Consider the following 21,446-nt stretch of genomic DNA (forward strand, 5'->3'; position numbering starts at 1 on the left):
AAATTTGTATTTACTTTAGAAAACCAATAATAGAAATTTAAAAGATATATATAAAATCCACCATTAGACGTACAGTTATACATAGTGTTTCAAATTAATCATGATTAATGAAGACTCTACAGAATTGTTTGAAAAATACAAGTTTAATAAATTCTATTCACCACTAACATACTCTTAAACACTGCACCACTAACTAGGGAAAAACTATTAACAATATTACACAGCATGTAATCAGAAATACTGGTATAAGGTTATATTTGAAATATAATATGGATAACAGTGAGGAAAAGTGGGTGAAAATCTTCTTTTTCCAAAATTTATGGCCTAAAGTTAGGCCTGTAGTGAAAAGTTCAGGCCAAGTGATAAACACAGACCACTGCAAATAGCCATTAAAATGACATGCAGAGTGGCTCAAATTTCTAGTGACATACACATATTGAGCATACTCTTAATGCATACAGTGATTACAACAAGGATTAGTTCAATTTTCCAACGAGTGTGGGAACCCCTTGAATAGTACATAATATTTGTTTCTCAGTGGTTGTTCAATTAATGACAACAATGTAAGGAAAGAGGAAAAAGCTTTAGCATCATAAATAATGAAAAGCTAAATTATTTTAACATTAAATTATCTGAAGCTGTATAACCAGAACAAAAATTAAAATTCCATGTAAGCTATCATACAGAGCAAGTTTTACATGAAACATTGAATCATAAATTATGGAAACTGCCAACACAGTGTCTTAATTCAAAAAAATCTATAATGAGTGTGGAAAAAACATATCCAAAGAACCATTATTTTTCTAAGTTATGTTAAATGTTTGTTTTTCCAAAAAGTGTTAACAAACTATAATCTTTTCTTTAACTATGCAGTAAAGAATGTAGAAGCATATATAAGCCAAGATACAAATATATTTTTTAAATAATGTCCCTTCAAACACAAAGTAGAGTAGAAAAAAAATTGTAAAACGTTCATAATAACAAGTTTTTTTACTTTTCTTTCCTGACTTGTATTTATTTTTATTCTTTTTGGTTTTGGTTTTTGGTCTCCTGAGAGTTGGCATGCTGATTGAATTATCTGTAATGCTTTCTCCTGAAAGTCGATGCTGTCGACGTTTTCCCACAATCATAAGAGGATTGAAATCAGCTGCTGTGAAAGAAAGAAGCCACAATATTCAAATATTATTCACTTATAACAATCACTAACCTGCAACTTCTATGATTTTTTCTAACACAAAAAAGTTAACAGAACAAGAAAATACACTTTCTGAAAACAGATGAACTAAACAATTTTCTAAATACTTAATTTATCCATTGAAAATTCTTTGCATAATATAAATAAAACTTAAACTTGAAGCTTACAAACAGAAATGAAAAATCAGAACTTATACAATGGTCTTTTACTTCATACTTTTGTGCACATTATGTAAAATAATTTGTAAAATTTTTAACTTAAGAAGTACAAAATGAGGATTGGGGTTCCATTGGTACAGCATAGTTCACAATTTTGTTTACAATTATTAAACACTTTCAAAACATGCAAAAACATATAACCTAACTTTATGGAAAAAAAAAAAAGAATAGATACATAAGCACCAATTGTAAACTTACACACAATTGGATAATGTGGTGGAAGCATACATATATCTTTCAGTGGTATTCGACCTGAGTCCCCATCATCAAACTCTACATACACCATATCTTGTTCTTTATCATGGTTTGGACTCAAAGCTACAAGTGAATATGAATGAATTAAAACCTTATGTAGTAATTCTTACCAATAAAAGAAACTATTTTTTCACTTGAGATAAATATTGGTTCCACCTAGCCACAAATCAAGTACTTTCTCATAAATTTTAAAATATAACTAAAAAGAGATAAAAGTGTATTTCTTAAATAATTATCACATTCACAATCCTTATGAGTAACTTGCAAAAAATTCATTAATTTACGATATGACAGACATAAAATAAAAATCTGAATACTGAAATACTTTGTCATATAAAATAAAATGTTCAGTTAGCTCTACTGACTTAAAAGACAAAATTCAAAGATTTTTTCTCTCATATAAATCTACCATTACATGATATATTCCATCCCAAAAGAAATATCTTGCCCTCATTCTCACAATTAAGAATTCATTACAAATTTCTAGATACATCTTAATCACGAACATAGCTTCTGAATATGATCATACAAACACATAATTCGACAAAATGTGACATCTTACATTTAGCTACAGTTCCAGGATACATGCATCGATACTGCTGGCTCCAGAAAGCACATATCCTTTGACCTGGTGGTAGGTTGTTTAGAGAAACTGGTTTCACCTCAGCTATCTACAAGAAATTTCAAATAATTTTTGTGTGAGAATGCTACAGTTAAGAGTCAAAACTAAACTATTTCTGAACTGTAGTAAAAATTAAGTGAAACAAAAACTATAGTATACAATAGATAGTGTGATTTACACTTACAGCTTCATTTAAAATCTCCTCCCGAGAATAAATGTGGGATCTGTTACCACGTTCTCTATCCCTAGTAATACCATACCTATGAAACAAAACAACATTCAGTCTGACTAAAGGCATTTAATCATTATATGATCATACATAATTAACAAAAGCTATAGAAAGATATAAAAATTTTATTTTTCATCAGAACAATGTTTTCAGTGCTTTAAACACATCAGATACTGTAACCTTCTATGTAAACAAAATAAGAAAAAAACAACAACAGATATTTGGCATCCTAGTTATTCTATAAACTTGATAGAAGCATAAATGAGAATACAGTAATTTAAAGAAGCCAGAAAACCTAAAATTTGCAATAGAAATCATACTAACTGCAAATGTTTTCTTTTGACATTCCACTTAATTCAATCATTGCAAGATCAAAAAGAGGAGAATGTAAAAACAGTATTCAAAGTCTATTTTAGCACCCACTAACAAGAAGCTGTTCACCCAAAACCAGGATTCCTCAGATGGAATTAAAATATTCCCTGAAACAACATTTATATGTAGTGTAAAATTTAAAACTTATGGTTTAAATGCTAAAAATGTTAAAACAACAGCAAGCACTAAATGTTGTGTTTATATCTTTAATTTTGAAACAGAAATGGATAAATTACAAGGGAAAAACATATGCAGTTTATATTATTTTTTACGACAAATTCTAATCCTACTGGGTTCTAATACTTCACCAGCTTTTACCATATAAACCATAGCTTTTATTTAAAGATACTTTAGAACTTTCCTTCAGTTAGAATATTTATTTCTACCAACATTTGACTGATGAAGAATTGATTCATCAAAAAGAAATATTTCAACATGACATGTGTCTAAAAGTTTTTCTGATTCTGTTTTGATATCACATTGTGAGATTAAAGCAAACTAGGTAAAAACAAAATAAAACAACTCACACATCAGGGGCACGAATGGCTTTGATAGTTCCAGCATAAAAAAGCCCATTATCCATTGTTAAGACTCGAAGCTGATCGTTCAAATCTTCTGGTTGCAGGATGCAGGACCTGATTACTTTAAACAACATCAAGAAAAAGTTACAAAGGTTAAGTGTACAGGTACCAAAAATAGTAATTATCAGAGTGAAACCTATACACAAAAACAGCATTAACGTAGTTTTATTATACAGATGTTATTTTAACCTTAGATAATAAAGCCATACCAAGAATTGCAAAGAAATAGCATTATTTTTTAATAAATTGTTATAATTAATAATATACAAGACTCAACAACAAAACATTAAGTAAATTGTAAAATAATCAAACAAATTAACGTTAACAAAGTTCATATTATGTTCAGCTGAAAACTGTAATTTCATACTATTTGAACTGCCACAAGGTTAGATGGGTCCATGGTAAGAAACATCTTAAAATTAGAAAATGTCTTTCTATTATGACAGCTGGACTGTCTCAATCACTCTCTCGTAATTAAAAAATTTGGAAGTAGACATATATATGTAAAATTTACAGTGTAGTGATGTATAGAGTACTATAAATGATATTGAAAATGCATTTTTTACATGATTCACATGATATAAACAACAGCACTTTCGAGCATCAAAAGTGTTGTTTAATACATAAGACAAAGAGGATACTTTAAACAAACTAAATGCATTCAAACCAATTTAAATGGTATTGTTCTTCCAGACAATTGTAGTTCATTCCATGGTGCATGATGGGTGGAACCATCTTTTTTCTTTGCTTTTAAACAATTTTAAATATATAAAATCAGATATACTTTAACTGAATTGCAAAAACAAAGAGTTCAACTGTAAAGACTATAGTAATTCCTAATATATCAAGAATTAGGTCTTACCATTCTGTCATGTTTATATTCTCAGAATTTAGGTGTCAAGCTAAATTTTTCAAACTATTTTGTTAAAAATAACTAAAAATAAGTAAAATGAACAACAATGATAAAAAACTGACCAGAAATAATATTTTTCGTTTTTTTTAAAGGGTTTAGTTTGTAAGAGCAAGAGAAAATACATTACTTATCATTAACAAATATTCACTTTCTAAAAAACTATCAGATTTTATACTTTCTCAGAGTCTACATCTTTCAATTATTTTGTGTTTTTTTAATTTACAAATCTTCAATTTTTATGTAATCTTATGTAATATTTAGTTTGTTTACATTCATCCTTATTTTCTCCCTAAAAACATAAGTTGTGCATTTACAACACTAATGCTTTATTCTTCCAACCTACCTGAGTTAGGTTTCTTTTCAATCAAAGCACTTAGGGGTAGATTCTCTCCTTCACTACTTTCAGCATTTTCCTGATCTACAGGTTGACTAGAAGTTGCCCATCCTTGGTAACTTTCACTCAATCGACATTTCTTTAAAGCAGCAAATAATTCATCTGTAACCAACTTTTCCTTTGTTTGCTGGATAAGTTTATAAATATTTCAATGACAGATAACTTATATCTTTAATTAAAATTTTTTACAAAACAAAATGATAAAAGTATTTATTAAATTTTCTTGGAATTCATCGAGTAATGTATTCCTTTTACTTATTTTTGCAACAAAGTGGCATTTTAATAGCAAATATATATAATATTTCTTAAGGCTTACATTAAAGCAATTTTTTAAATAAATTACTTAACAACATAATTTAAAGCAAAAACAAATTATAAGTGTAATAAGTACAATAAACATACTTATTACTTCTGTAGTTAATTAGTGGCAGTTTTTAGAACTGTTTAAAACAAGTTGTAAAATATATGTTTGCTGTTTCATAACAAACTGAAGATTAAAGTGTCAAAATAACTTTCTTAACTAAATTTTTACATTAAAAAATAAATACAGTGTGATGACATACTGTTTTCAATAATGTTTATACAAGTTGAAAACTCACTTGTTTCTTTGCTCCTTTAGTTTTGGTTTTCACATTTTTGCTTGATGATACCAAATTCTTTCTGGTCTTTCTCTTCTTTTTGGGTAGAGATGTTTCCTCATGCTTGAAAATAATTTTGGAACTCTTAAAAAAATGAAGAAATATATTACACTTTATTTTGGATAATCATTGAAAAAATATAGGAATATGCATGTGTGGAAATTGTACTTTATTAAGGAAACTAAAAAATAAACAGTAAATTTTTTTTTTTAAATAATGAATAAATAACTGTAAAATAAATCATGTTAGACAAATATTTACAAGAAATTAAACAATGTAAGATTAATATAATCTATAACACAATGATTCGACCAATGAATGTACGCAATATAGAGAACTTCACTTTTCTAGCCTTAAAAAAACAACAACAAAAAAAACAACCTTTGGTGGATCTCCTGATTTGGTTTGTGGTTCTGGCTGAAGTTGTTTGGTTTCAGTTATGAGTAAATCATTATCATTCATGACCAGTGGATCAACTTTTTCTCCTTGCCAGGGTGATATGGCACCAGGAATAACTCCAGCATCATGAAGAAAAATTCTTTCACTTCGGCGACGAAACCAGATATCTTCCTCCAAGGAATGTGTTTTTGATTCAGCCTCTGAACAATTCTGGAAAAACAAAACCAAAACAGAATGTTTCATTTCATGAAGTACATTTGTTATATATACACTTTTATTGCACAATTTTCATTTCAATTCAAACAAGAAAGTTTATAAATTATGCCACCTGACATTATTTTATACTCAAAAGGTTAAGTGCACATCTTGAAACAGCAGAGGAAAGATAATCAAGAAGTTAAAACTTGTTCTCTTGTGAAACTGCTGGTTATTTGACAATTTCAAACAGTCTTTACCTACCAAAGTTGCTGCTAAATTTTTGTGCCAATTCAGACTTTACATGCATTGAACTATATCACTATTTAATAATACATTTTTACTGGTAAATATTGCTTATATTATGTGCAAAACTATCTAAATATTCCTGATGCATCTGATGATCTAATTAAAAAATAATGTCACAAAAATCTAATAAAATTAAAACCATAGAGACTTAAGAATTACAAATCAAAGCATCACATGAAACATACTAATGTATGATATTGCTAAACATTTGTAATATATTATTCATCTCTTTACAAATAAAGTTCTGGATTTTTCTTTATTTTTTACATTTTACAAATACTCTCTTTCTTGTTATACAAGGTTCTTGGAAGGATCATTACTGTCGCAACATTTACTTCTTTACAGACTAAAATTATAATAAAAACATATTAAAAAAAGAGGCTGTTTCATTTTATAACAGCTATGTTTGAGGCTCTGTGACCTGGAAACTATTTCCTTCATTGCCACTGTGCTCACTATGATGGCACTGATTATGTACTGCTACCCAACACTACAAGTTTCACTGTGACAGGCTTCCACAAAGGAAAGCAAAGTAAATCCTTGATTATGCATTTTGACAAACACTTCCCAGACCTTCCAGTGTACATGAACATTTACTTCTAATATCACATTTAAGTAAATGAAAGGCATAAAAGGCCACTGGAACTGCATCAAAGGACTTAAAAAATGTGGTTGAACTGGATTAGTCTGACTCCAGTTTCCTCAACAATCTTTCCTTATACATGGGGATTTATTTCAGGATGTGATTGTATTGTAACATACCAAATTAAAATTCTTGTTTATTACTTTGGTAAGGGTACAACAAAATACTTTTAGTTTTATTATAGCTACTTGTTGTTTTTTATTTATTTGGTCAAAGGGTCCTCTTTCATAACCATAGCCTTCACTTCTTTAGGATTAGGATCAAGAGCATGGCTTTTGATTTGGTTAGGGTAAGGTTTTGAAGTCTGTTGCAGTCCTATATGTTTTGTTATCAAGTTTCAGTGCACTGAATGTTAAAGTGAAGAAATTAAACCAAGCCCGGGTAAATGGTAGGAGTAATTATAACTCTCTTTTCCGCTGTCCCTATATACTATCTAGCAAAACTAAAGCCAAGGGAACTGGCTTGGAAGAATCCACAGATAAAAAAATGAAAGCTTTCTTCTTCAAAATTTGTGCATTCTGATTTTATTTAAATCATTTAACAATTTTGATTTATGAATATTTCTCTTCATAAGTTTATTTTTATAAACCAACAATTATGGCACGTAACACTATTGAATGGTCACGAATTCACCAATATACATCCAACTGTCAAAAATGATGCTCACATCTGCATTAATGTAACTAAATAAGAAACTTTTCAAAAAAGGAAGTAAATGTCAGTAATCTCAGTTATTCAAAAATAACACAAACAGGATAATAGGGATGTGCTTTTATGTATGAATGGTGCAAATGTCATCTCTTCGACTTTGTTTGTGCTATTTTTGAATAACTGATATTAGCCAAACTGACATTTACTTTCTTTTTTGAAAAGTTTTTTCTTTACTTGATGTCATTTCATTTAATGCAGCATGTCAACAGACACAGGAAAGTTGTATTTATAACCAAGTTCTAAATACAATGAGATCCCAACTGCAACATTTATTGTCTATCTACTACTGGTTGGTAATTCCTATTTTGTCCTGTATCTAAGCTCTTTAAGAGACCTCAAACTTCCATAAGAAATTTAACTTAAAGGGTTAATGATAACATTATTTACACTTGAATCATGATTTTTTGTAAATTACTACTAGTTATAATACTTATAAAAATGGAAACAACATCATGTCAATGAATTTGGTTGACACTATTGTCTTGGTGTTTGAATTATCATGAAGCAGAAGAAAGAAAAACAAGACACTGAAACTTTTTTCTATGATACTTACAGACATTACCAGTATTTGTGACTCAGTCATTACATAGGTATTGTTATAAAATGAAACGATGTATAGTAAAGTTATGATTTTTTATTAATTAGATATTTAAAATACCATTTCCATGAACAATCTGAGCCATCCCTGCATATGCAGCACTATTGTCTGCCTAATATCGTTTCTCACCCTACATAGGTAGTCCTACTGTCTGTGTGATATTATTGTTTTTCACCCCTACATAGACAGTGCCACTGCCTCCCTGATGTTATTTTTCTCACCCTACATAGACAGTGCCATTGTCTGCCTGATATTATTGTTTCTCAACACAGCTGCATAAATATATACTAATTGTCCTATATACTTGGCACACTGGAAGATTGAGCTAACAAGCTTTATTAACCATTAAAACAATTATGTTAAAATAGCTAGTGAAAAGAATAAAAGTTTATTACTACATTCAGAATAACCACTGCATTAGATAGTCAAACAGTACGAGTATATGATGAGAAAAAGTCAGCCTCTCAAAATTATAGCTTTTTTTCATGGTTTCATTTCACCTGTCTGCAACATCTTTGTAGATTTATGGACAAGAAAAATAAATTTTATTTACCTTTTCTTTATTAATGTCATTTGTTAATCTTTTGGTTTCTGCTTTGGCTTGAACCTTAGCCTTCAAGAAAGCTAGATTTTTTGGTTGTTTTGGAACAATTGTTTCTGTGCAAACAAACAACAAATAAAAGTTACATAAAACAACAAAAAGATTTTGTAATTAAAATTCACATTTTATGATAGATGAATTTCAAACCTAACTACCATAAGACAAGACATAATGAGATAATAGGCTTCACTCAATTCCCCATATTCCTCAGCCATAAAAGGTCATACAGAATCTCCTATAACCCTGAAACTCTTGAGGCTTCATTGGTAATAACAGATTTTTACACAATCCCCAATAACCAGAAAACTCTTAAGGCTTCATTAGTAATGACAGATTTGTACACAACCTCCAATAACCATGAAACTTCCATACAGGCTTCACTTTTTAGACATTACTCTCATAAAAGTTTAATGTGCTTGACTGAACCTATCATTAATCATAACAGAATTTATACTGAGTAGTTACAAAATCTTAATGAGCTTTATCTGAGTAGCCAATAAACACATAATTATTGTTCTAGTCCCTCCATTAAACTGTTTCTGATCAGGCTTTTTTTGGTCCCAGGAACAAAGGGAAATTAAAAGATTTGATTAAATATGAAAAATTAAATAAGTGATTTGTTTATTATATATCTTATTGAAAAAAATGATTTACAAACCATATATCATAAGATTCAGTTTGACAAACCCTTATCGAACTACAATAGAAATAGTGAGTTTATCGAAATCAACCTGATAATAAGCAAAGGGTTACTTCATAATAAATAACCTAATAATAAGCAAAGGGTTACTTCATAATAAATAACCTAATAATAAGCAAAGGGTTACTTCATAATAAATAACCTAATAATAAGCAAATGGTTACTTCTTAATAAATAACCTAATAATAAGCAAAGGGTTACTTCATAATAAATTGTAATTCCTCATTCATAGAGACAAATTTTACTGAATATTGAGTAATGACAAAGATTTAACATGATTTAACAATTTTTTGTTTGTAACAAGTTTCATTCAACAATGTAATTATGAAAGCTTAATCAGTACAGTAGAGAAAAGACATGCCTAATGACTAACTATTTTGAAATCATAATTTGTAAAAGAACTCACCTGTGGCTTCTTCTGGTTTAGATGGAGAATGTTTTTTGGGTCTACCTGGCTTTCGCTTTTTTGCTGATGAAATCTCTGCATCAGATGTATTACTTTCACTTTCGCCTGCATAGAATAGATATCAACTGGTAATGTTTTCCACAAGTTAATAAATTAAGTATTTCAGTAACTGATCTAATTTTTATTTTTATGTTACAAGAAAAATGAAATCTAACCTTGCTCTAATTTCTTTTTCATACTTCTCTCAGGTGTAGCTGAAGATCTCATTCTAGTAGGAAACTGTGCTAAAAGATTCAAGTCTGAACCTTCTGTGGCACATTCTACTGTTTCTAAAAAAAATATATACTATCATATTATTTTGTATTATACATAAAATATTGGTTTTCTTTATTTCTCTTCTTAATACTTAGCTTGGCATGCATAAAATATTCATAATGAGGATCTTATTTTCCATTAGCATAACACTTCACATGAATGAGTATGAAAATTATTAATTTGAATTGAAAGATAAAAATTGTGCATTTCTTTAAAAAGAAACTTATGTGAAAAACATGTGTAATATAAACATTTTTTAACTTGAATTAACTTTACCATCATTCACAAAAACTAACGAATCAGAGAGATTGTTTTCTTGTTTCCAAGAGATGGTCACGTAACCACAGTATCAACATGAGAAAACCATATCAGTAATTCAACTGCAGCACTAACTTGTTCAGTTATGTTATTATGTATAGTGCCTTACAGAAGTCTTCACTCCCTATGTCGGTAATAAAATTTAGGTATTTTCTTGTGAAAGACGTAACTTAAATGGCAAAAATATATATTATATTAATCTCAAACAAGTTTCTAAAAATTACAAAAATCAAAAGGTCCATTGTTACTCAGTTTTGTGATATAACACAAAAAAAATTTTGAAAACACCCTCCTTAGTTTTTTTTCCATTGTTGATTTAACTTTACATCATTATCCTGCTAAAGTAGATACAAGTAGCTTTGTTCAACTCTATCAGATACCAAGATATATTACAAAGTCATGTAAAAAAATATTTTAGATCACATAGAGCCATCAGTATTGATTTAAGTAAAGTATTTTGAAAGTTAATACTATGTTTATTGTTAAATATTAAGAATGATGAGAGCTCTCTATAGACCTAGGAAAGAAGATTGTACAGAAGCATAATTCTGGAGAAAATTCTTAATTTGCCATTAAATACTGTAAAATATGTTGTGAAGAAAGGGAAAGTATGTCACATCACCTCAACCTTGCCAAGATCAACTTGCTCTAAGAAAGTCTGCTTTTGAATAAACAGAAAAATTGTCAGAAAAGCAACTGCCAAGCCAACAGTGACACTGAAAGAGCTGCAAGCTTCAAAAGCAGCAACTGGACTTACTGTACATACCTCAACAATATCACGTACCTTACACAAAAAAGGCTTGTACAGTAAGGAGGCAAGAAAGAAACACCTTAGATCACAAATGGACTATACCTGTAAAAATTTCACTAACCCTGTAACAATGTGCTAGAACATTCTATGGTCATATGAGACCAAAACAGAGATTTTGAGGTTAATTCATTTCTCTTTGGGCTCAGTATAATAAACACAAGTTTGTTTACACATTTGCACACATTGAGTATTTGCACAATAACTTTTGATACAGCATGTGTATCTTCACAAAAGTTGGTAGACTTTTATTACAGATTACAAGTATTTTGTACACAGAAAATCAGATTTTTTAATGAAATGTTTTTAATAAAGATTTGTTTGTAAAATATAGTCTGTTTTGTCATTAGTCTAAGTGCAAAGTGATTTCATATTATGATCACAAACACTATTCTTCATACCAAAAATCTTCAACTATTATTTGTGTAATCTCTAGAACCTCCTAAATACACTTCAAATGTTTGTTTCAGAAACTCTTTATATTTTGTTATTTTGCTTCCCCAATCTTGCAACCATCATAAAAAAAATAAGAAATATATATATATATTATGTTTTTTAGCACTAGAATGATTACACATAATAACACAAAATTACAAATGTTTAGTTTAAGTATCTTAAATTTTATAATGCTATATAGTTACATATATATTTATTATTATAACTGACCTCCCAGTCATGTATAGCTAACGTAACATAACTTGCATTGATGGGGTACATGGGCACTCATGTTATGTATCCAGTAATATAAAACTGAATTTTAGTCTTCTCTGTCTTTGCTATGTTTTAGTAGACTAGTATTTTGTAATATACAGTCACATTTCAATTACTATGCATTATATACAAGTTTATATGTTGTTACTATTTATAAATAAATTATTAAACAGATTTTTCTTAAGATATAGAACAATAAATCAAGAAGTAAAGCAAACAATTATCTCTTCTCACCATGACCTTTGTATGCAGTTGCTGCTGGACATAGGTTGTTAAGCCTTTTAAAATTTTGCATGCTGAGGATATCAAGCAAAATTTTTTATATTTTTTATATATATACAGTTGAATAACCAAAAAACATAAATAACTATACTGACACCACAGAATTCTAGTATAATTTATTAAGGTTAGTAACTAACTGGGTTCAAATCCTTCAGATTACAAGTTGAGTGTCTTAACAACCTGGCCATGCTGGGCCTGAGTACATAAGGGATCATTTCAAAAATAAAAGAAAGAGTTGAACAGGGTCACCATGTTTCATTCAGTACATAATCCATATCTCAGCAAAGTAAAAATATACAAGGATCTTATTTTATACTTTAGCTTGTCAATATTAATAAGTTGAATTCCTAATTTGTATAAAATTATAGACATAGTATTTTGACATCATAAATATCTAATTTTAAACAGTGCTGTATATACTTACTAAAATCTATAATTAGATGTGTTATTTTGATATTTACTTTTAAATTAAGAAATTAACTTGTACAGAATACTAAAGTTTGAATTATAATCTACAGTGTGATTCCAAACTTACTGACATAAATTCATAAAGTAATAGTTCAATAAACTTTTTAATGCAAGTCAATAAATGCAATGACGTGGCCTTTGACCTGTGATCCGTAGCTAAATGGTTAAATGACAAATGTTATGTATGGTGGAAACCCAACACTGCTCACAATCTAGCAAATACAGTTCTAACTATCAAACATGGTGGTAGATCCATAATGCTGTGAGGATGTTTTCCTGTAGTTTGCACTGGAGAACTTGTATACATTCAAAGAATCATGGATGGTGCAAAATATACACAAATATCAGAGATAAACATGAAGAAGCCAACTGAAAAACTAAAACTTAGTCAAAGGTTTACATTTCAACAGGACAACAATCCCAAACACAGACCAAAGGTAGCACTGGCAAAAATATCTCCACATAGTGGAGGGTTATCACAAATGACTTTCAGCTATTATTGATGCCAAAGGAGCCTCAACCAAATATTAACTGCATAATCATTTTAGAGAGTGAAGACATTTACAATACACAATTTCAATAGTTTTTTGTGTTACATCAATAAAAAGAATAACAATGCATCTCTTGTTCTTTGTAATCATTGGAAACTGGTCTTAGATTAATAAAACAAATATTTTTGACCACTTGAGTTATGTTTTTCACAAGAAAGTACCTAAAATGGATTACCAGCACAGGGGATGAAGACTTTCACAAGACATTGTAAGTATATGCAAACACTGGTTGTTATTACAGTGTACAAATGTGAATTCTGGGGTGTTAATGAGCAGTAGTTGTCATTCATATCTTGTTCAACAGGTAAATCACACAAAGGCAGTGCCAATAAACCAAGTGTGTTGTTAGCACTGCCTTTGTGTGATTTATTAGTAATCTCTGTGATGACAACTCTAAGATTCAAAATGTATTTAGTGAACCCAATCACAAGTAGAAGTTTCATTATACTGTACATACAAAAGAGATAATTCCTTTACTTTTAAACACCACAGTAAACATATAGAAGCACATTTCAACTCATCTGTAGTTGGTAAACATTAAGTCTTACCACTTGCATTCTCTGTTGTGGTTAAGTTACTCGACAGAGACATCTGTAGTGATGTAAATGAAGTACTCTTCTTATTTTCATTTGACTTTTTATTTTGGTTTTTCTTTGTTTTAGATGACTCTTCTTTGATACAGGATGACTTTACTCCTTGTTTATCTGATGAAGGAACAAAACTCTGTTATGTCTTGTAAGGCTAACAAAGAAATAACATAACTACCAGTCTGTTTATCTGATGAAGGAATGAAATAATGATATTTATTGGTCAAGTTTAAATAATATAAGACCAAAGTCCAATAAGGTATTCTTTAAATGAAATACAAATAGGATGTAAAAACTATCACTATACTTATTGTTTATAGTCTTCATGTATTAATTAGGAACAATGTACCATAAATTCTTTTTAATTTAAGTTATTGAGTATTAAAATAAAACTATCACTATACTTATTGTTTATAGTCTTCACGAATTAATTAGGAACAATGTACCATAAATTCTTTTTAATTTAAGTTATTGAGTATTAAAATAAAAAACAGGGTGAAAATAAATAATTAAGCAAAATAAGTTAACAAAAGAAAATTTTAAAAACGACTGTCACACGTTTCTTCTGTTTGTGCATGTTATTACAACTACAATACTGCACAAAAGTACTTTCACAGACTTTAGGTATGCCTATAAACCATAACAGTGTATAAAAATACTTTCAGAGACTTTATGTATGCCTATACAACCATAACACTGTATAAAAGTACTTTCAAGTATTTTATGTATGTCAGTAAAACTATAACACTGTATAAAAGTATTTTCAGAGGCTTCATGTATGTTAGTAAAACTATAACACTGTATAAAAGTATTTTCAGAGGCTTCATGTATGTCAGTAAAACTATAACACTGTATAAAAGTACTTTCAAAGACTTTGTATATTTATAATGACTAACACATAGAAAGAACAAGTTCAGTAATTCTTCAAATAAAAAGTAATTAATTAAATGTTAAAATGTTAAATCTAGTCAATAAATTCATAGATCATTACAAAAATACTATTCCGAGAAAAACATTCTTTGCAAATACCCAGTTAAAACAAGATGACTAAAATTTTTAAAGCAATTCTTTATCACACACACAAAAAATCATATTGATAAAATTTTTAGATGTCTTTTGTTTAATGTACAGATACATTCTATACCTGATTCACTGTTGTCAGTTTTGATTTCGGGTTTGTTCTTGCATTTAAGAGGACCAGTAATAGTATCATCTGATATGGAACAATCTGTGATAAAAATTGTCTGGATATATTATAACACTTTACTTATTTATATCATAAATAACATAATAAATTTTCTAATAAATGAACTTGGTAACACCATTTTGTCTATTTATTTTATTCACTTTACATTCTAACACTGGTACATTCCTTGGTGATAAATACAGGCATACACTATATAAAAATGCAAAAATGTACATATCTATCATGTAATTCTCAACTGTTCATATCTATGTTCATTTGAGTTTTGAATTTTTTCTACGATTTTTGACAACATAGCCTTAAACTTTGAATATATAGGCTCTTAATACTCCACAGAATATTAACAAAACAAAATTTTCAAAAGTTATCAAGAAATTTTAAAAAATGAAGAACTAAGGAAAGGGTCTTGAGTTTAACTAAATTTATTTACTCATAAGTTATTATTTAAATACAAGCCATTATAAACAATAATTTAAAGCCAGATTCTTCACATTTAAAAACTGTAAAAAAATTTTAAAAGGGTCTCACAACTGAATTTATGAATTTACATGGAAGTGTTAGACACGTAAAAGATAATTCTATGTAAATATCTACAATTATTCTTAAGATTTTATGCTGAAGCCCTCAACTGATGCATGAAAATAATATTGGAGGCTCTCAGGATTTGCTGCATGAAAAAAATAAAATATTTTATATATGCATTTTAACATAAATATGCATACATTTCTGCATAATTGCAGTTTCCTGAGAATTTTTATGAGTAAATTAGTAGTATCTAAACATTTCTCATTAAATGTTAACAAACAAAACTTTATGTGGGCTCAGCTTCAAAAGTATCTGAATGTTAGATAAACTAGAATATAGAATATTTATAAAACTTGAGACAAAAAAAACATACTGTTCAAACTTTTTATCATTTTCAATAATTTAATGTCAATATTACTAAAGCCAATACAAATTGTCTTTCTTATTAATAATGGATGATGAAAATGTAAGTTGGTCAGCAAGTAATAATTTACCTTGACATAAATAAGCACAGGAAATATTACTTATTACATTAATGTATAATAATCATACCTAAAATCTGTAGGTTGTCATCTGTCTTTGGAACACTACAGCTGCTGAGGATAACCTCTTCTGTTGGCTGTGTGGATGGTGGTTGGAATTTGTCTGTCTGACAGTAAGTTAATGTTTCCAATTTCTTTTCAACTTGTAATTTCAAAGTTGATTTATTCACTCTTATGTTTGGCTTCTTCTTTGTAATTAATTTGCATGAAAAACTCTGTGACACACAAAATATGTGAAATACACAGGATTGGAAATAATTATAATAATGGAAATAGACATTTACGAGTCACAAACAATGAGCAATTACAACTAAAGAATCAATTCTTTGGAATATTTACATAGAATAAAGAAAACAATATTATAACATCCACATATTTAAGAGGGCTGAAAAAAAACTTATTTTTTTAATAGTTAGTTTTGAGACATCATAACATCAGATTGAAGTATGTGTTTTTCAGCTTCTCCAAGATCATTTAAGACGTGATCAATTTATCATTAAGACAGTAGAGAAAATACAAACGAAAGCTGAAAAAAGATATATAATGCATTAATACTTTGTTTTTACTTAAAAGCAAAGCAGTACATCTTGTTTTTATGTTACCATAAGTTCATTGATGTATGATTATGAAATACTGCTACAAATGTCCTTTACTGCTTCCCAAAATTAGCTATGTTGTTTGGTTGATGGGTTAGATAACTATTTTTTCTTGGTTAACATCAATTTATGTCTAACAAGTATTTTATTTTCAATATATGAGAAACATAATAACATTTTATAAATAAGGTTTTAATTCCTCAAAATATTTTGTCATCACCTACCGCATTTAAAAATGTAACTTGACTTCTCGTTAAGAAAATTACTGCAGTCTTCATACAACTGTGACTTAACAGAAAAATAACATTTAAAAAAAACACATCTATTGAAAGATTCCTAAATTACTGGTTTGTTTCTACATCTCTTAAGCTTTCTATTAGATTTTGTAATTCTTCCCTACAGTAGTTAGGTTTTATCACTTTCCCATGAAACTGTAAATTACTTCTAATGCCAATAGTTTATAACCTGTTCTAGTTAATGGTATTCAAACTTTGCCTGTAGCTGTTTTCAAAGCCAAGCTTTATTGGTAATTGTTTAGACCACCTGCTTATGATCATAAAAGGGTGAATAAATGTCCTTTCTAATATTGGTAAAAGGTGAAGGAAATTGTGCAAGAAACAAAATGTAGATAACTGTATTCTGTATGGATGATAATTTCTAAGTAAATATAAACCTATACTTCTAGATGGGTAAAATTATTTACAAAATACTAATATGTTGTTTATAGGCAAGACTCCAAGGAGCTGCCTAGAAATCTAAGTTTGAACATTTCTTCATTATTCTTTGCAAGTTACCCTAAATAAATGTTACAGCTTTACAAAATGAATTCTTATCCAATAGATCTTTTTCTTTTGGGACTGACATATTTAACAAGAATCTGTCAACAGCCATCTTGTGTAGATTTCCACCAATGTCAATGGCTGAAATAAGCTTACAATTGTGTTGGTCTCCCAGCAAGCTTTGTTCTAGATGTTGCAAATTAGCCATGATTCTGTGCCTCTCTCCACCATCAAATAAACTTTCATTAATCGTTGCTAAATTATCTGAATTTGGGTTCATCAGTACAAAGCACTCTTGTTTTTGTTCACCTAATTACTTGAAGACTGATGCCAATTGTATAATTTTGGTTTGGCTAATTCTCCTAAGTAGGGATTTTTGAGATGCTACGGATCCATCATTAACTTTAAAGGCCAATTTCTTGAGATAACATTTGCATCTTTACTTCCAGCCAAATTACAGGCAAAATCTCTACTGGATTGTCGTGTATCACATAGAGAGCATACTCTGAGTTATTGGGTTGAGGAATAATTCGTGAGCGTTCTTTCAAGTTAAACAAATATATTCATAAATGAAACGCTTTCGCAAAATATTTCATGTCATTTGGTAGATAATTTTTTGCTCTAATAGATGGTGTGTTTGATTTTCATATGTCTTTAATTTTTGCTTTCATTTTCAGCTCATTAAATGGAATGTCAAGTGGATAAAATCGAGCATTTTCAACACCATCTGCTTTTCGCATTTAATTTCTTGCAATTTCGTGTAAAACAATGCATACTATATACCTAGGTATTACATGAAATAAAGTATCATAATAAATGTTTTGGGTGTAATGTGTTCATGCATTGAAGTATTGTATAGTCTTGCATGTAATGCTTGAATGAAATTATTTAAAAACACTCACGAATTATTCCTCAACCTAATACTTAACATCACTTTTGAAGAATTTGGACCTTCCATCTTAATTACCTTTATTATCATCAGTACTTGTTTCATTAACTTCCATATCAACACATTTATAGAAACAAGAAAGTTTACCTTGGACAGTAACATAAGATTAGCCTTCACCAGCCAAAACTTTCTACATATATTTGTAATGTGGCATTTATATCCAGGAAGTCATGAGTGCATTTACCATACTATTGCTAGGAACAGAATTACTGCCTGCATTGTTATGGGTACTAAGTTGGTGTCATACTTTCTAACTAGTTGGATGACAGCCAATCACAGTACGAAATATAAACACAAATAAAGTTTAGTGTAGTTCATTTTCATATAATAAAGGGGATGGGATTCCATAATATTTGCATTTTATATACTGTTTTCACACTTATTTCTGATATTGTACATTTACATACATGCCAGTAATTATGTTAATTTCAAGCAGGTTTTATTTATAGAAACGATATTGTACTATTTCAAGTTAAAAGAATATATATGAGGTTATCAACCTTTCAATGACCTGACAAGGTTGTACTATTTCAAGTTAAAAGAATATATATGAGGTTATCAACCTTTCAATAACCTGACAAGGCCAGGCAGTTAGAGAGCTCAACTGTAATCTGAGGATTGAGATTTGAAATCCCAATCACATCAAACATCCTCACCTTTTCTGCTATGGGCATGTTATAATGTTATGGTCAATCCAACTATTCATTCATAAAAGAATAGCCAAGAGCTGACAGTGGGTGATAATGGCTAGCTACATTCCCTCTAGTCTTACACTGCTAAATTATGGATGGATATCACAGATAGCCCTCATGTAGCTTTGCACGAAATAAAAAAAACACACACACACACACACACACAAACATGCTACCTTTCAAGATAGAATTAGCACCTCTAAGTTACATACACAATAATGTGAAACATTTCCTCATACTAAATGACAAATCTATATGGTTACCTGAGAACTACAGCTTTGAGCTGCATTAGTTCTAATCAGCCTAAACTGGTTAATAACAACTAGAGTTGGGACTACTGCACGAGTAAAGGTTTCTTGTTCATTAAAACCTGTTGCCACTCTTCCACCTCCTCATGAACTGATGGCATGTTCTTCATGGTAGCAGATTTATGGAATGATGAGGGTAGACGACAGTTTTCAGAATGAATAATTAGTAAGTCACAGTAAGTTTAATGAAGTTAACTAAAGATTACTATAACTACCTTTTGGAAGTAGTCTTACGTAAACTGAGTAATTTTGTGATGAGATGGGTTTTGTTTTCTTAATTACATTATTGAAGTATAGTCTGTAAAAATCATCTAATGTACCCTATGTACTTTGACAACAAGAAGTGTTGTCCAAAATCTATTTTATTTTCCATCCAGGGAAAACATGTTAGTGAAAATTTAAGAATTAAGTTTCAACCAGAATGACACTTTATACATGTGAACTAAAACAACAAATTCTGCAGAGATCCCTAGTATTTAAGTACAGCCATCCCTAATTTTGAACTAATGAAAAAAAGAAGCCAGTTGTCAGCAGAGCTTGCCACCACAAATTTTTTTTTTTTGGTTTTGAGATGAATCATGAAAGAGAAAGTCACTTTCATAATGTACAAACACTGCTTCAGCAGCATCAAGTCTTGAACAAAGGATCCTGTGATCTGCAGCTGATTGTGCTAACTGCTAGGTTAAGCTCAGTTCAGTGACAATCATTTTTGCCTTTTTCAAAATGAAAGACTGTTTCTTTCCACTTCTGTCTTTCCACTTAAACTTAACATGAGTTTCTTTACTTTGTGGTGATAAATGATTGCAATAAAAAATATACATGTTCATATCATATTAAACCAAAGAGAAGAGTGTCAGTTACAACATAGCCAATATTTGATAAGACTCTGTTCTAACTATACAGTACACCTGTCAACAATCAGTTAGTAATTCTAAATATACAGTACACCTGTCAACAACCAGTTAGTAATTCTAAATATACAGTACACCTGTCAACAACCAGTTAGTAATTCTAAATATACAGTACGCTTTTCAACAACCAGTTAGTAATTCTAAATATATAGTACACCTGTCAACAACCAGTTAGTAATTCTAAATATATAGTACACCTGTCAACAACCAGTTAGTAATTCTAAATATACAGTACACCTGTCAACAACCAGTTAGTAATTCTAAATATACAGTACACCTGTCAACAACCAGTTAGTAATTCTAAATATATAGTACACCTGTCAACAACCAGTTAGTAATTCTAAATATACAGTACACCTGTCAACAACCAGTTAGTAATTCTAAATATACAGTACACCTGTCAACAACCAGTTAGTAATTCTAAATATACAGTACGCTTTTCAACAACCAGTTAGTAATTCTAAATATATAGTACACCTGTCAACAACCAGTTAGTAATTCTAAATATACAGTACACCTGTCAACAACCAGTTAGTAATTCTAAATATACAGTACACCTGTCAACAACCAGTTAGTAATTCTAAATATACAGTACACCTGTCAACAACCAGTTAGTAATTCTAAATATACAGTACGCTTTTCAACAACCAGTTAGTAATTCTAAATATATAGTACACCTGTCAACAACCAGTTAGTAATTCTAAATATATAGTACACTTTTTAACAACCAGTTAGTAATTCTAAATATACAGTACACCTGACAACAATCAGTAAATAATCTTATATATATAGTACACCTAACAATTATTAGACAGTAATCCTAACTACACAGTACAACAGACAATGACCTAGCCCTAACTATGCCGTACAACAGACAATGATCTAATCCTAACTATGCAGTACAACAGACAATGCCCTAAC

The 21,446-nt window shown here is 29.5% G+C and overlaps 1 protein-coding gene across 1 annotated transcript in view; it reads right to left on the reverse strand.

The window, feature by feature from the left end:
- The window catches only part of LOC143224975 (uncharacterized), an 80,479-nt gene that overhangs the window by 13,666 nt on the left and 45,367 nt on the right, over positions 1–21,446 (reverse strand). Inside the window, 14 exon segments of the mRNA XM_076453543.1 lie at positions 995–1,150; positions 1,612–1,731; positions 2,231–2,339; positions 2,475–2,550; positions 3,419–3,533; positions 4,729–4,906; positions 5,379–5,501; positions 5,799–6,026; positions 8,826–8,929; positions 9,980–10,084; positions 10,195–10,308; positions 13,981–14,136; positions 15,164–15,247; positions 16,301–16,505. Coding sequence (XP_076309658.1) covers positions 995–1,150; positions 1,612–1,731; positions 2,231–2,339; positions 2,475–2,550; positions 3,419–3,533; positions 4,729–4,906; positions 5,379–5,501; positions 5,799–6,026; positions 8,826–8,929; positions 9,980–10,084; positions 10,195–10,308; positions 13,981–14,136; positions 15,164–15,247; positions 16,301–16,505 — 1,873 coding nt within the window.

This window comes from Tachypleus tridentatus, chromosome 9 (assembly GCF_004210375.1).
Source record: "Tachypleus tridentatus isolate NWPU-2018 chromosome 9, ASM421037v1, whole genome shotgun sequence".
In the NCBI taxonomy this organism is placed as follows: domain Eukaryota; kingdom Metazoa; phylum Arthropoda; class Merostomata; order Xiphosura; family Limulidae; genus Tachypleus; species Tachypleus tridentatus.